Below are 17,452 nucleotides of genomic sequence, written 5' to 3' on the forward strand. Positions count from 1 at the left end.
GGTGTGATCAGAGTCATTAGAAGGTGATGCAGATTGTGGTCTGAATATGTTTCAGGATTCTGTGTGCTCTGAACATCATTAACACTCTTTGATGACCGAGCCATATGTCTGAGAGTGATGAGCATGCTTTTCGAAACTGATGCAGTGGAAAAAGAATCAGAAGTTAAAATGAAACCGAGTTTCTAGGGTTTATGGTGTAGTATATATGTGTTTCTGCAGGTGGAGAGGCTCTAGATGAGTGTGGCCTACGTTACCTGCTGGCCATGAGGTTACATACGTGTCTGCTGACATCCCTGCCCCCACTCTACAGGATGCAGCTACTTCATCAGGGTAACACACACTCACTTGCTTGTACATACACACACATCACTATATTCATACTCTCAGTGGCTAAAGCATTTCCAACACCAGTAAAGGAACCTGGACCCAGCATTGAAGATGGATGTGGAGCAAATAACCTTTATGAACTTTATGATACAATTTAAAAGTGTTAAAAATTAATAAAAAAAAAAATTCTTACTCTCTATTAGGCTAACTTTGCTATATTGTTTGGGCATTACAAACTGTAGTTTGGGATATTTTGATTTAATGTTTAGAAATCACTCTGTGAAGAATGAAATGGTTACAGTGCGAGATTGTATAATATGTTAAACATTTATTTCATCTCACATGTTAAAGCATTTATGTTGACAGCCCTAAAAACACAACTTGGGGTTTATTGTTGTCAAACAGGTTTCAATTCTGAAGTGTGTGTGTGTGTGTGTGTGTGTGTGTGTGTGTGTGTGTGTGTGTGTGTGTGTGTGTGTGTGTGTGTGTGTGTGTGTGTGTGTTTGTGTGCGTGGGCTTGTGCTACTTTGTGGGGACCAAATGTTTCCCCCTTTGCACAAAAAAATAAATAAATAAAATAAAATAGTAAAAAAAAAATCATCTGAAAGTGTGTCAATGCACAATGTCCGTATAAAAGTAATAGAAGTCTATGGATAATCCCCACAATTCACAGAAACCTAACGTGTGTGTGTGTTAATTTTCTTGCTTGCTTGCCCTGAGTGCTGCATTCATTTGTTGTTACAAAGGAGTGAAAGCCTCATGTATTTCTCTGGTCTTGGTGTGAATTGGCCTTTATACTGTGTTTGTGTGTCTAGGTGTGTCCACTTGTCACTTTGCATGGGCGTTCCATTCAGAAGCTGAGGAGGAGATGCTGAACCTGATTCCTGCCATGCAGAGAGGAGATCCGCAGTGGTCTGAGCTCAGGGCGGTGGGTGTCGGCTGGTGGATCAGAAACATTAACACACTGAGGCGGATTGTGGAGAAGGTGAGGCCACTCAAACATACTTACACACATAGTATTATTTACACAAAAGATGTTTGTGGATCAATATTCTTATAGAAACCATTGCTTCCCAATCCTGTTTCTGGAGGCCCCCCAACCATACACATTTTGTGTATCTCTCTCTGTCTGTCTTTTTTATATAATTTATGTTTTTTTTCTAATGTAATTTTTATAAAAGCAAATAGGTTCGTAACCACTGCTATTAACTAGTAGTGCTCATAAAATTGTAGGAATATTATTGGCTAATAGAAATCTTCCAGAAACAACAAAGGAGAATTTCATTAACCACTGTTTAAATATTTTGATTCCGGCCTTCAAAATATTCAAAGTCTAGAGATCTTTTTAATTTTCTGTTTCACTTTCACTCTCCATTAAATTAGATTTATTTCTAATTCATTACAATTTTACTTATGTGCAGTTCAGTTAATTTCAGTTAAGTTTAGTTTACATTTTATTCAGTTTCTAATCAGTTTCTAATCAGTTTCTAATCAGTTCAGTGTCTGCTCCACCTCAAGTTTAGCTTCAGTTCACTTTGATTTATTTAATTTCAGTTCACTTTACATTTCAGTTGACTTGAATTCAGTTGTTCATTGCATTTCTTTACATTTTCATTTTAGTTGAAATGTCATCCAATTTTGCTTCATTTTAGTTGTTTATTATTATTATGTAGTAGTAATATTTTTTTATTTAGTTCATTTTAGATCTGTTTGGTCACATCAAGGACGATAACAATAATATAATTTTAAAAATCATTCTAAGCTATAACAATAACAACCCAGAATGATTGCTGGAATCACTTTCAGATCAATTTTATCTAGCTGATGAATGCTAAAAACACTGACAACCAAACACAGTCCATCCTGCTTTTAAAAAGCTTGAGCATTTAAAGTGGCATTTAGAATACCCAAACCTTCCATTAGTGTAGACGCTAATATAATTACAGTTATCTTTATAGTTAACGTTCTTGGTGTAAACAGGTCTTTTGAGTACTATGCCAGTGGTGATATTATAGTTCACAAATTAAAACTAAATCTCTGCTTCTTTTTTTGCATTAGGTAGCCAAAGCAGCATTTCAGAGGCATAATGATCCACTGGATGCGGCTCTCTTCTATCTGGCCATGAAGAAGAAGGCTGTTCTCTGGGGTCTCTTTAGGTGCTTTAAACTTACTGACTCTTATTCATGGATAGTGTGTTACCTTCACATAGCTGCATCTCCTATGCAGTGTTCTGTTCCCGTGATGCTGTGGGTTTCTTAAAATTTCCGTCTGTTTATTTATGTATTGATTTCTGTGTAGGTCTCAAAATAATGAGAAGATGACCCAGTTTTTCAGCCATAACTTCAGTGAGGATCGCTGGAGGAAGGCGGCTTTAAAGAACGCCTTCTCTCTCCTGGGCAAACAGCGCTTTGAGCAGTCGGCTGCATTTTTCCTGCTTGCTGGCTCCCTGAAAGATGCCATTGTGGTCTGCACTGTCCTATTTTAACTCTGCCGAAATTCATTCCCAGGAGAATATAGAAAGTGTGTGTTGTTGATGTCTTAGATGTGGAGTCTGCTTAGTTTGGTTAGGTTTGGTTGCGACGTCATAGAGCGTGTGGTCGTCTGTGAAGAGTGGAGTGTGATATAACAGCCCTGAGCAGTTCAGTTTAGTCAAAACATCACAGATAAACTCCCCTGATGGACGTATGACTGCTTTAGTGTACCTTGGGCTGGATGTCTGACAGCACACAGTCAAAACACAGTGATAACACCACTCGTGAGAGATTACGACAATATATGTTGTTAAAATGAGATGTGTGGTGCTATATTAGGAAAACAAATTAGCTTTGCTTCTGTTGTAGTCTATTTATTTTTATTTTTAAAATAGACAAATGAAAAGTCATAATTGTGACTCAAAAAACTTATGGTCATATTTTACCCTAAATTCAAAAGAAAAAAAAGGGGGAATATATTTTGCAAGAATATTAAGCGTATTATCAATTTTTTTTAGGTAAAATGTATAATATAGCCTATATATATATATATATATATAATTATTTATTTTTTTTTTTTTTTTTAGTTTCATGTTTTACAATCATATACTAGTATGTAATGTATCCAAACCTTTTATATTTGTGTTTTTTTTTTTAATAACTGTCATTATTTAACTATCAATGTATATTATTATTTTATGGTATTTATCTTTAGATTCCCACCTATATAGTGGGGTTTTAAAGTAAAAATATACTTTATAGTATTTTTCCCTATTATGGTAATGAGAATTTTGGGTTAAAAAAGGTGATTAATTGTGATTAGGGATGGGTGATATGGCCAAAAAAAAAAGATAAAATTTCCATATTAGTCAATATCAATAATTATTTTCTTTCAAGTTTAAAGGCAGATTTTTGACTGTATTGTTGCACACAGTGTTTCTACTGTTTGTCAGCGCTGTTTCATCTGGCTTTAAACTAGTTATTAATTATCGTTAAAGTTTTATCACCCAGCCCTAATTGTGATTAATGTAATTTTTACAATGCAATAAAGTGAAAATAAACTTGATATGATTGGTATATGTTCTTAATAAGGTCTGTCTCTCTGATAGGTTTGTCTGGAGAAAATGGAGGACATCCAGCTTGCGATGATTGTCGCTCGTCTTTACGAGGCTGATTACGAGAGTTCCTCCACCTGCCAGGGTATCCTGTACGAGAAGGTTCTCGGCTGCAACAGAGATGGAAGTGGGTTCTCCTGTACCAAACTGCACCCTGACCCGTTCCTAAGAAGCATTGCGTACTGGATCATGAAGGACTACACCAGAGCCCTGGACACACTGCTGGAGCAGATTTACAAAGAGGATGATGAAAACCCTGGTAACGAGTCACTGCGTTACAGCAGCTGATTGACTGCTTTAATAAAATGGCATTATGATAAATACTTAAAATGTTAATAATAATAATAATCGCAACATGCACCGCTTAGGAAAGACAACTAGTAATGTAACACCTTTCAACTACTGAGTAAATTTGTAACAAATTATTTTAACAACAGTGTTTGATACAGAACTTTTTTTTTTTTTTTTTTTTTCAGATGTTCTGGTGAAATCGTGTAATCCTGTCGTCTTTAGTTTCTATAACTACTTGCGTGCACACCCTCTGATTATTCGACGGCATTTTGCCAAGCCCGAAGCATCTTCGGTTGCAGCTGGTCTAACATCAGAACGCAACAGCGCAGACGAAATAAACCTTATAGAGCGGAAACTCTTCTTCACCACCGCTAACGCTCACTTTAAGGTGGGCTGCCCACTCCTGGCCCTTGAGGTCTTATCCAAAATCCCTAAAGTCACTAAGAAAGCATCTTCTCTGAGTAAGGGCTCTTCTGTGGCCAACGTCAGTGGTGCCCAGCCCCAGGAGAATGGAGGAAAGGCTTCAGATCTCGACTGGGGAGCTCCTGCCGTCCCCAGCCAGGCCTTGGGAGCAGACTCCTCCACCATACTGGACTGGAGTCAACCGATGGTTAAAATTGAAGATGAGGGTCTACAGTTGGACTGGGGTGATGATAAGGAAGAAGATGAGGATGAAGAGGGTGGGCTGACAATGAAGAAACCGGAGGTGGAGGATGAGGAGGCTAAAAAGCCATCCAAATCAGCAGCCCTGCAGCATGAAGACTCAACGGGCGAGTCTGGGGTGGACGTGATCGCCGAACAGCTGAAGTTCCGAGCCTGTTTGAAGATCCTCATGACGGAGCTGCGGACGCTGGCAACAGGATATGAGGTGGATGGTGGCAAGCTACGATTTCAGCTCTACAACTGGCTGGAGAAAGAAATCGAGGCCACGCACCACATCTGCAACTATAAGGTTGGTGCTCACCATCTCATTGCAAGATTTCAATCTCAGAATGAACCATGATTTGGATTTTGATATACCCAAAAAAAACAATTTTCAGAAAAGAACCACTATATCCCACGAGATGGTCTATCTTGATATTGTCAGTGATCAATGAGTAGTGTATCTTAATATTAAAAATATACAAGGAATGAAAAGTCACATTGTATATTTTCTAAATTAATGTTAGATCTTTTTGTGAATGATGTTTCATACATATATATATATATATATATATATATATATATATATATATATATAAATGATATTTTGTGAATGATGTTTCATACATTTAAAGAATGTAAAATACCATACAGAGAATTATGTTGTGAGCGATTCGATTTAAATGGACAGTTCAAAAGAACTGAATCATTAGAATAAATTGAACTGCTAAAGTTTAACTCTGAGACACAATTAAAATCTTAGTGTTAGTGTAACGAAAGTCTAGGATACTGAATTGCTTAGAAGTACATTAAAATGATTGCAAAATGCAGGTTGTTGATTAATTTTATATTTCCAACAACATATTTTTCAATACTTAATAAACATTTAATATATTCTGATATGTCAGTTTGAAGGAAAAGCAGCTGCAGGTCAGCTGGAGAAGTGGGGTGAAGATGGATCTCTGGACCTGGAAGACTCACAAATCCGGGGTGAAGCAGGTGCGTATGAACGTCATCAGATGGAGCGACGGCGTTTGCAGGCCAAGCAGCTGCATGCAGAGAGGAGGAAAGCCTGGCTGAGAGAGAATCAGGCTCTGCTCAGAGTCTTCCTCAGTTACTGCAGTCTACACGGAGCCAAGGGTGGAGGAGTGACGTCTGTCAGGATGGAGCTACTCTTCCTGCTGCAGGAATCTCAGCAAGTGTGTCCTCACATGATGGTTCAACATGTTGATTGATTTATATTGTGGTTGGTTTGTAGAGTGTGTTCTCATGTTATTTGTTGGTTGGGTGTCCTCAGGAAATGACAGTGAAGCAGCTTCAGTCGCCACTCCCCCTCCCCACCACTCTGCCTCTGCTGTCAGCCAGCATCGCCCCCACCAAGACTGTCATCGCCAACCCTGTCCTGCATCTCAGAAACCACATACATGATATCCTCTACACCATTGTCCAGATGGAGGCTCCACCACACCCAGACATACTGGATGACCGGGTGACTCCCTCACTAATAGAAAGATTGTATAAAGACTCTGTGTGTGTATGCTTCTGCTAATATGTGCATGTGTATTTCAGGTGAATGCTTTACACACACTCGCTGCTTCTCTATCAGCCTGTATCTACCAGTCGCTATGTGACAGCCACAGCTACAGGTACAAACATCCCCCAACTGATAAATTACACTGATTGGTCACCTTAAAATCAGGGTACGTACAAGATGCTTAAAGTGCTTGAAGTACTTGAATTTGACTTGTTGAAATTTAAGTCCTGGAAACCTTTGAAAACAGACATATTTTTGAGAAGGTACTTGAAAAGTACTTGGATTTTTAAAGGGCAGTATATATGAAATAAGTGTTATTTTTTTCCCTCTATCTTTTTACGCAAAATTAACAATCTTTTTGCCCAAAATTAACAATGCAGGGCATCTGATATAAATACAGAGCCGTTTTCGCCGGGCTTTTAGCAGTTCACGAGATTTCACGATATTACTCCTTGAGGTGAAAAGCGGTCTCGCGATATTAGTATAAGCTGTGTTTGTGGTAAAACTTTTGATAGTGCTTGCATTATATTGTTTGGTCTTTTATTGCATGTGCTGTTTATTTGGGTTTAATTTGGGAACGCATATAAAGTCTGATGCGTTTTGTGTTGCACTGTTATCGTTTACAAGCGTGGAGTGCGTCTCCATCTCAGCTGCTCAGCACAAACTCTTCCTCTGCATATACTGTGAGTTTGTGTTGCTTAACATTCATCTAGGAAAACCTGTTATCTCACTAGATTTGTAATGTAAATCATTTATAAACCTATGCCAACACAGGAGAATTCATCAGCATATTTATAAGTATGCGATTTGTTGTACACAGCGATTCAAACCCTCGCTCTGAGTGTGCATGTGGCCAAATATTAAAATTACATGGATTTAAAATGTCCTTGAATCAAGCTGTAAAGTGAAGCATGGCCAGGCCGTTGGCGCCCTTTGCAGGTATTTGTTATAATACATAATAAACTTAATCTGGTTATGTTCATATTTTGTGTAGGCATATTACATTATGTAGGCCTATTTTATCAGGCTTGTTCAACAAAACCATTACTTGGTTTTGATACTTTATTTGAACCAATTATTATTACCTCATTGTTAGTTTATATATAAATAGTCATAGATTTTAAATAGTTTTTCACTTAGGTCTATTTGTATTACTAAAAAATATCAGATTACTCAATTGTCAAAATAATCAGTAAATTACTTGATTACCAAAACAATTATTAGTTACAGCCCTAGATTAGTTAAAATATTTCAAAATACAACTGCATTGTTTTGATTTGTGTGATTAAAAGACAAATATTTTGTAATTAAAAAAATAAAAAATCTGAAAAATAGTATTAAAAATAATTAAAAATATTAAAATCATTCTAGTGAATCAAGTATCTGTATATCTCCTGAGCTTAGTGTATTGTCACACATCCTAGTGTTGATAAGTGGTGTGATAGCTCATAATTTCCCAAGTGTGTGATACAGCTTTCATTCTTCAGATCAATCATATTAATGAAAAAAAAAAATCAGTTTGAATAAGGAGAGCGATAACTTTGACATAATATCCTTTCAAATGTTAAAGTTGCCACAGTCATTGCATGCTTTTGTGCTGCACTTTATTCGTGCCATTTAGTTTTATTAGTTTATTAGAATTTGAAAGATAATAAAATAGTTTGATAAGTAAGATCTCTGATTTTAGTCCTTGAAAACCAAAAAAGTAGTGCTTAACCCTCTGGAGTCGATTAACGCGTATACGCGTTTTGGGGTATTTTCTCCTGATAACCCCGAAAAGAACTTAAATTACACTTTCAGTTTTGATCGTACAGATAAGTGCAATACATCAATCGAATCTGTAAAGGGTCTACTTTTTTTTGTATACAGACATAATAACAACAAAACTTTGTGCACTTATAAAATAAAGATAACAAACAAGGAGTGCTGTCTGCAGCCTTTGTCTGCGCTGATCTTCAGATACAAATGCGTCATTAAAATGAACTGTAACTCAGTGAATACTCAACACAGAGACATGAGAGAGATATCTATAGAAAGCCTGACATGTCTACTTTTAAACTAAACAAGTGCTGCTGAAAACAATTATTTGTTGATAAAGTAATCCATATGAAAACAACGCGATGTCCGTTTTTCACGGCTGCCTTCATTATCTTCTAATGCGACCACGCCCCCCGCGCCGAGAGCGCGCTTTTGAGATTCAAATGTTTCACTGAAGCGCGCGGCTTTTGAATACGCCCACACAACAGAAGACAACGCAGCGAGACTGTTCTTCAAGTTTTTTATTTTATTTTACTGTTTGCTTCGCGATGAGAGGAATAAGACATAATTCACCCCAAAAAGATGTGATGTGGTTGAGGATTTGAGATTTGGATTTCCTCAGAAAAAAGAATGAAGGACTTTATTCAGCAGAGTTCATAAACATGAGTAAGTCTCTTTTTATTTATTTATATACTTGTACTAGTTTTCACATAACGTGTAAACATTTTACTGGTTAGACTTTTTCCAAAGACTTTTTCCAAACTATAATTCCTGACTAAATGTATAATCAAGTGAAATATTATGAAGTTTCAATAACAATATACACTACTATACCATTCAAAAGCTTGATGTGAATAATATAAATGTAACAATAAATGTAACTGTAACAAATGTAACAATCATTGCTGTTCTTTCAATTTATCCCCCCTAAAAAAAAAAACCTAAAAAAAAAATATTCTCAGCTCATTTTAATATTTGGGTGAACTAACCCTTTAATGTTTATTACATGATGGTATTAATAACAATAAATGTTTTTTTGTAGAAAATAAGATTGTTAAAAGGATTTCTGAAGGATTGTGTGACTGGAGTAATGATGCAAAAAATTCAGTTTGAAAGTCAGCTTTGATTTTTCCTAATAAACTGTTTAACTGCACTCACAAGTGAATATTAAATTATGTTGTGGGATAATTAAATATATTCTAAATAAACTACAAACATAAAATTATATACATTTATTTTGTCCTCACATTCTTTCTTGTAACTCATCCCTCTCAGTGACACAGCTGACTGAATGGCTCATTATGCAGCTCATTATGCAGGCCTTTGTCTTCTCAGGTGTGAATTCATGATAGTTGACGCCTACTCGCATATGACTTTTACCAACAAAAAGTGTCTTAGAAAATTTAAATCAATATATTGTTTTCTGTAAGTGAGTAAACAAGATGATTTTCACATCATTTAGAAAAAAAAAATTCTAGGCTACAAGCTCCAGTTCTCAAAATTTCTGGGAACCAATTTTCTTTATGTGTTTTATTGCCTTTTTCAAGTGATTTAACATTTTTAGTTTTTCCACTAACCACGCATAACATTTTTTTTTCTCAAAAACGCAATCATGTACATACATGCTGCTCACATATTATTATAGCCTAGTTTGTGCTGATTACAGTGAGATTAGACTTTAGCCATTTAGATATTTATAAGAAACTGAAAAAAGCACAAATGTCAGGGCATGACAAAACTTCTCCAGGCCCCAAAAATACCCTTAGACTCCAGAGGGTTAAAGTCCTTGAAAGTCCTGGAATTTCATTTTGCAGTTTCTGGACAAACCCTGTAAAATGCTTCTAAAGATGTTGTAGCTGCTTAGATTTTCTGACTATTCTGAATGGCATACCATTCTTGTAACTCATACACACAGCCACTGACTTATGCCTTCCTTCTTGTGTGTGTTCAGCAGTCAATCGGAGGCCAATCAGTTCACAGGGATGGTGTATCAGGGGCTGTTACTGAGCGACAGGCGTAGACTTCGCACTGAGAGCATTGAGGAACATGCAACACCCACCTCTGCCCCTGCACAGTGGCCAGGTAACACACATCAGATTTGACTCCACAGAACACATGCAGAGAAATAGCACATTCTAATCCTTGTCTGCAATGACTCATTCTGTATGGAGAGGAAAGTAACCTCTGACTATTACCCTATTTCCCTATTTGGTCCATTTATTAATAAAGTCCCTGGTTGTCAGACTGATGGTGAAAAACAATATTAACCAATAATCTCAATGCAAACTCTCAATTAGATCTGATTGCATGTGGGTAGACAATGATCATCTTTTGAATAAACAAAACAAAAAAAAAAAAGATTAAACCACTAATATTCTTTTTTACATTGTGGAAGTTAATAATAGATCATGGATGGGTGGGTGGATGGATAAAAGAATGATTGGGTGTGTTGACAGACGAATAGATGAATGGATGCTCAGATAGATGACAGAGAATGGATAGGTAGATGGATGGACAGACAGATAAATAGAAGAGAGATCGGATGGATGAATGGGTAGATGGATGGATGGATGGATGGATGGATGGATGGATGGATGGATGGACAAATGGGTGGAGAGACTGATGGATTAGAGAATGAACTGACAGAAGATATGTTGGATTGATGGATGGAGAGATTGATAGTGGAGCAAATTAATTTATAGAAGATATGATTGATGAACAGATTAATGGATAGATGTATGTATGGATGGATGAACAGATAGATGGAGGTGAGAGAGTGGATGGATTGATGGAGGGGCAAACACATGAAGGATGCACTGGATGGACAGATCATTGGATGGCCAGATGAATGAATGAACAGATAGGTGGAGGATAGATTGATTGACGGAAGGATGGATGTATAGAAGAATCCAAGAACAACTGGATACAGGATATATGGCTGGATAGGCGGAAAGACATTTTTTTTTTCCTTTTACGCATCACTGGCTCATTGTGTATGTTTTCTTCCTCTCACAGGTGTGTCGTCTCTGATCAGTCTGCTGGCGTGTGCTCAGGGTGATGATCACATTCGTCTGAATGTCATGTTGTGTGAGGCAGTGGTGGCTGTTTATCTCAGTCTGCTGATTCATGGTCTTGGAACACACTCTGGAAACGAGCTCTTCCGACTGGCCGCTCATCCCCTCAACAACCGCATGTGGGCCGCTGTGTTTGGGGGAGGAGCCAAACTTATTGTCAAACCCAAGCGGCCACCTGAAATCACTCCAGGTGAGTCTTTTGCTGCCTTCTGTTTGTTGGCGTGCTGTCAAATCTGTAAAGAATGTCATATGTACTTAACACACAGCTTTTGTCAGAAGTTCAGTAGCATTTTTAAATATACGTAAGTTTAGAGTTTTACAGCTTTTAAGTTTAGTCAAGTGCTCCAGTTAATTTTTTTTAAACGTCTTGAAAACAGTGTCTGGGTCCTGCAGTACATAATCAGATTTCCTCCCCTGTTAGCTGCTCTCAAGGCAGCAGGGTCTGAGGGGTCAGAGGATGTAAAGGTCAGAGATACTGACCCACCGACCCTGATGGTCAATCAAGAACCGCCTCAGAATGAGGCTGCTAACCATAGTAACATGACCGTGGAAACCGCACAGCCGCAGAGCTGTGAGTAAAAGCTCAGAGGCACTTCCTCCACAGAGGAACAGGAAATGAGATTGGAATGATGAACTTCCAGTGTTGTATCAATTAGCACATAAGTCCAGTGATTAGATATATTGGTAACATTTTTACAGTAGGAAAATTTGCAAAAATGTAAATTGCAACAAATTATAAAATATTGCCATTTATAATACAGGGCCGTTGAATGCTCGAATCTGATTGGTTTTATAATGTTTTGAGTTGTGCTGTTGTTTTCTGGGAAACACACGGCGAACATAGTTCCAGGCAGCTCTCTTGACAGCATTACAGTTCTATATCACTTTGTATAGTAAAACTGTAATAATGGAAATAACAAAAACAACAACATGAGAAAAGATTTTCCGAAAGTAAATAGACATGACATTTCTCACTAGCGAGGTAACAACAGCGCTGGTTAGAGACGCTGCTGCAAAACACTGTTGAGGGACGCACAGAGGTAGACTAATTCACACAAGCTCTACTTTCTCTCTTTCTTTCTCTTTCTCTGTGTGTCTCTGTCTCTCTCGCTCTCTTTCTAATAACTACATTAATAACTGCATTAGAATGCTATCAATGGCTCAAGCCTCCTCCTTCGTATCGTGGCATCCTAAAGGAAACACTGTATATTATTCAAATCAAAAATTTTATCATTGTATCATCTAAAATATCTGAGCTAAGATGACCTACCAATAAACAGTTCTATTTTAATTAGCTAAAATGAACTAACAATGAACCCATGTATTCTAGATGGCAGGACGTACTGTATGTCATTGCCTGTTCATGTGTGGAGAGGTGCTGCGTGCATTTGCGGTGATGTTTGTTACATTTCATTATTTGTTACTTCATCTGCCTGCGTTTTCATCCAGCCTTTTTGTGTTTGTGTGCATATTTTACTTTTGTGTCTCGTTTTTATCTCATCATCTCATGTGTGTTTCTGTGTATGTGTGTGACCATCACAGCCAATTTGGAGTCAAGCAGGCAGACAAAGTTCCAGTCTGAGAATACACCAGGTACACACACTCCCTTCACTTGCCTCTCTGTTCAGCATTTTATTAAAAACTAGTCTAGATGTAGGTGCATGTCTGTGTGTGTTTGTCTTTGTGTGTGTGTGTGTGTGTGAGAGAGAGAGAGAGAGAGAGAGAGAGAGAGAGAGAGTCAGCCAACCTCCCCTCTGCGTGTAGAGATGAGGTGAGTGCCTCAGGCTCAGGTTGCACACCAGCTGGTCTAAGGTCAACATGCAGAAAGTTTGTTCTGTTGTCTTTCTGTCTGAACTTATGAGACCTTTGTAGTGAAACTAGTTTGATTATAATCTGTTTACTGATGTTTTACCTCTTATTTTACCTCTCTATGTTTTTAACTCTTTCAGTTAGTTGCCAACATTTAGTTTATTTTCTAATTTAAGTTTTTTATCTAATATTTATTTTATTTCATTTTTTATTTCAATTACCCTTCCTTCCTTCTTAACAGAGAAATGTTGTTAAACCTTGACTATTACCATATTAATTTTATGTAAATCCAAAATCTAGTATTTTCAAACTGGTAAGTGCTTCTGATGTCACATAAAAGCACCACATTATTAAAACAGTGTAAAAAACAACCCAGTGATTAAGATTTTGTTTTTCATACTTGTCGGCGCTTGGCATTTTGTCAAGGTGTTGTCTGGCAGCACTCAAAGAGAAGATCCTTTGATCAACAAAGTAAATTCATCCGTCTGTTTCCCTGGCAGCTCTTTGTTTCAAAATACCCACACACACACACACACATTCTCGCACTCACAAACTCTTACTGCAAGAATTTCTCTTTGAACATGACTTCTGAAAGATGATGTTTTGAGGAGATTCTTCTCTTTAGATTTGTCCTCCTTTACATTTGAGATAAACATTCCACAGAATCAAAACGTGCTTTAAATGCAAATGAGACGCCCTTCAGCTCAAAAGAAAACACAGAGATAGAGAGAGACTCTTCATACACCAAACCACATATACCATATACCACTTGTGACATTTAAAAACAAGTAATATTTTTATAAAATAACACAACTTATTTTGTTAATTATTATTATAATTATTATTATTATTATTATTATATTATATAATTATTATTAATTGTTATTAAGCATGTTATTGTATTTGTTATTTAGTTGTACCTGATGAAGTGAAACAGGATAACGGGGAAGGTTTGTGTTCTTGACAGTGTGCTGTGGCGTGTGTATGTGTGTGAGCAGTTTGATATCATGCCATACTCTCTGTAAGTTCACAGGGACCCTCTCATCTTTATTACTCATGAACCAGCTGCACGACCTGCTGTGAAGCTCAATCAAATGATCAACCACCTGTTTATAGTAGATGTGTTTAATCATGGTCACCTGCTCTTATTCTAGTGTGTGTTAAAACAGGATTCTTTTCACAAATTTCTCTAACTTCTGCTCTGTCGGTTTATTGGCATGACTTTTTTCAACGTTTTTAAAATACTTTACCTCTCTGGCTGTGTTTGAAATAGAGCAGTAACTTACTGCTTACTACATACTATGCAGTTTATACTTGCTGCTAGAAGTCAGCAAATGGCGGCCACCTATCATTTTGAAAATAAAAATGTATAATTAAGCATTTTTAATCAAATTTTGTCAAGAAAGATATTGCCGTGAAAAGTTGCAGCAGAGATTGCTTCAGATTTATGTTTGAAAACTGGAAACGGACGAATTGAGCGTATAGCATTGTTGGATTCAGTATTCTGCGCAGTGCACATACTGCATACTATATATTTTCCCCTGAAGTAGCAGCTAGTATGCCATTCCAAACATAGCTCTTTTTATTTTTTCTTGATATATAAGTATTGTACATGTCTCTCACTCTCTGTTTCTCTCTCTCCTCCAGCATTACCTCCCCCAACCCCTCCCGCTGAGGATGTGGACCGACAGCGGCGCAGGTTTAACATGCGCATGCTTGTTCCTGGACGTCCCGTTAAAGAGACTCCTGCCACACCTCCACCCATCCCTGTAGAACGGCCCACCTATAAGGAGAAATTCATTCCACCAGAGCTCAGCATGTGGGATTACTTTGTGGCCAAAGTAAGACTGCGTCTACTGCTTATTTACACAGGATAAACTGATTTAGAAAAAAAATATGCACTGTATATACAAAAACATAAGCTATTTTTTGTTCTAAGTACACATCCATCACATTTTCATCAGTTTATGAACCTGAAAAGCCATTATCAGAGTGTCTGTCTCATTGCTCACTGTCTGTGTGAATGTGTTTGTGTTTTCTCCAGCCTTTCCTTCCTCTCTCTGACAGCGGGGCACTGTGTGATTCAGATGAGAGCGGTGGTAGTGACAATGAGGATGATGATGATGCCTTCCTCTCAGACACACAGATGACCGAACACTCCGAACCAAACTCCTACAGGTGAGATTATAGCCATCAAAAAAAGTTCAGAAGGATTGTTACAGAATCAGTAAAAACTAATATAAGGAACATTTAGTGTGATGCATTTGTAAACTGAAATAAAAATCAAGTGCCATACAATACAAAAATTAAAGTTAAAGAAACCTTCATGCAAACTTCCATTCTTGAAAATGTATGTAAGTTGTTTGTGTAGACATTATGTATATGGCTGTATTTATCTTTATGGACTTTATGAACAATTTGTACAGGAATGCATTCTGCTTGTATTTCATGAATGGCGTTATTTTAGGTAAAGAAATCTTGCTGCTGAAACTACTACTAAATTATATTAAAATGAACTAAAGTTATTTTGGTGTTTAGTGAATGACATTGGTCCTCTATGCACCAGAATACATGTGTTTAGTGTATCATATAAGTGTGTTGACTGAAGGATGTTTGTGTGTGTTTGTGTCTTCGCAGTTGGTCTCTGATCCGCCTAGTGATGGTCAAACTTGCCCTGCACAATGTCAAGACATTCCTGCCCCTGACAGGACTGGATTTCACAGGTGCATGAGTAGAAGAAATGTACTCTTAACATGCTCAGACTTCTTAGAAAGTAAACTGAATAATTCACTTCCATTTCCTGTGCATCTTTGTGTTGTCTTAGAGTTGCCAGTGACGTCTCCCCTGGCCAATGCTGTGCTGAAGACACTGGAAAACTGGGAACAGATTCTCTTGGAAAAAATGAACAAATTTGATGGCCCTCCACCAAACTACATCAACACCTACCCCACAGACCTGAGTGCAGGGGGAGGACCAGCTATACTCCGACACAAAGCCATGCTAGAGCCAGATAACACACCGTTCAAGTGAGTATTTGATTCGGATGTCTCAATTAAACCAAAGACTTACTGAATCTTTAAAGAATTATGTATATGTGTATACATGTGTTTTTTTGTTTTGTTTTTTTCAGGTCGAAGCACCGTTTCTCCTTCCCTGCTCGCCGTCTGTGGCATTTTCTGGTCAAACAGGAGGTGCTCCAGGAGACTTTGATTCGATACATCTTCACAAAGAAAAGGAAGCAGAGTGAGGTAACTACAAAATACAGGGGTGGGACCAGACACTGACAGAATAAATGGGGCGCGAGAGATTTTAAAAAGGCAGGACCAGTCATAGTCATGTGACCACCCAGCATCGTTTACGTCGATTCACTGCCATTAAAAAATACTCTCATGGACTCATGAGATTCATCAAGTGTGAACTTGAGAATCTCGGCGGAAGTATTATGTCGTCCAGGTACTTTTCGCCTACTATTGTTTTACGAACTACTTTTTTCACCTACTATATATTAGGAAAGTATGTGATTTCAGATGCAGTCTAAAGCCCTATTCAGACGGGACTAGTTTTTCCAGGGGGTCATTAGAGAAATTTGTGTTTTACAGAGGTACATTGCGATTTTAATTCCCGTTCAAATCTGTCACATCTGTGTGTTTTTTTTGTTTGTTTGTTTTTTTTTCACACAACCTCAGTAATAATTCCAGAGCAAATGATCTACTGTTTTTTTGGCAAACTCTGTGAACCTTTGAGAAATGAATCCCATCCAAATATGAATGTCTGTGATTGCAAAGAATTTTTTTTTTTTAATTTTTGTTTCTTTGTGTGTTTTGGCTAACTTAAACTACCATAGACACTCTTACTACTGTGCGCATTTTTATTTGTTTGCCTCCCGGCAAAGAAATAAAAAAATAACAATAATAAAATCAAGAGCCAAATCACGTAAACTGTTAAGTCTTGGCTTCTGTAATATCAGCGTCAGGTAAGATTGCTCATCTTCGTTTCTGCACTCATAATGTTTTAATTACATATGTACCTTCAGTGAAGGCATTGAATAGGCGGAGCCTAACTGCAGCAATGAAAGCTGTGGAGAAATGTAGAAGATGGGAAATGAAAGGGGTGGAACCAGAATGAGTTGCCTGAATAAAATTATTAAAAAGACATTTGTTTTTTAGAATTTTAAATTGATAGTAAAGGGAACTTCAAGAGAATCAGCTTGTTTTTTGAAACAAGATTTTTTTTTTTTTTTTTTTTTTTTTTTTTATCAAATAAATATAGAACTTTTGTAAGTAGCCATCTTTATATGTTGAGGGTAAGTACTGACACAGACGCTGGAGGGAATGTGCATGTTATCTCAAGACCATCTCTCTCTGTTAGAGCTCCAAATGAGATTCATTTTGGTCTATATTATTTAATTTGTTTTTCTCCATCTGTTTGTCA

At 37.3% G+C, this 17,452-nt stretch overlaps 1 protein-coding gene across 7 annotated transcripts in view; it reads left to right on the top strand.

The window, feature by feature from the left end:
• LOC109110540 (dmX-like protein 2) overlaps positions 1-17,452 on the top strand; it is a 67,352-nt gene that overhangs the window by 43,986 nt on the left and 5,914 nt on the right. For 2 of the 7 annotated variants that reach the window (XM_042743663.1, XM_042743667.1), the window contains exons 19-35: positions 220-330; positions 1,143-1,312; positions 2,386-2,483; positions 2,626-2,791; positions 3,908-4,172; positions 4,390-5,156; positions 5,755-6,045; positions 6,144-6,335; positions 6,416-6,492; positions 10,090-10,220; positions 11,154-11,402; positions 12,755-12,805; positions 14,669-14,862; positions 15,066-15,199; positions 15,659-15,744; positions 15,846-16,047; positions 16,152-16,269. In XM_042743663.1, coding sequence (XP_042599597.1) covers positions 220-330; positions 1,143-1,312; positions 2,386-2,483; positions 2,626-2,791; positions 3,908-4,172; positions 4,390-5,156; positions 5,755-6,045; positions 6,144-6,335; positions 6,416-6,492; positions 10,090-10,220; positions 11,154-11,402; positions 12,755-12,805; positions 14,669-14,862; positions 15,066-15,199; positions 15,659-15,744; positions 15,846-16,047; positions 16,152-16,269 — 3,302 coding nt within the window. The remainder of the gene's footprint in view (positions 1-219; positions 331-1,142; positions 1,313-2,385; positions 2,484-2,625; positions 2,792-3,907; positions 4,173-4,389; positions 5,157-5,754; positions 6,046-6,143; positions 6,336-6,415; positions 6,493-10,089; positions 10,221-11,153; positions 11,403-12,754; positions 12,806-14,668; positions 14,863-15,065; positions 15,200-15,658; positions 15,745-15,845; positions 16,048-16,151; positions 16,270-17,452) is intronic. The other 5 variants (XM_042743666.1, XM_042743669.1, XM_042743665.1 and 2 more) reach the window with 3 other exon arrangements.

This window comes from Cyprinus carpio, chromosome B18 (assembly GCF_018340385.1).
Source record: "Cyprinus carpio isolate SPL01 chromosome B18, ASM1834038v1, whole genome shotgun sequence".
Taxonomy (NCBI): domain Eukaryota; kingdom Metazoa; phylum Chordata; class Actinopteri; order Cypriniformes; family Cyprinidae; genus Cyprinus; species Cyprinus carpio.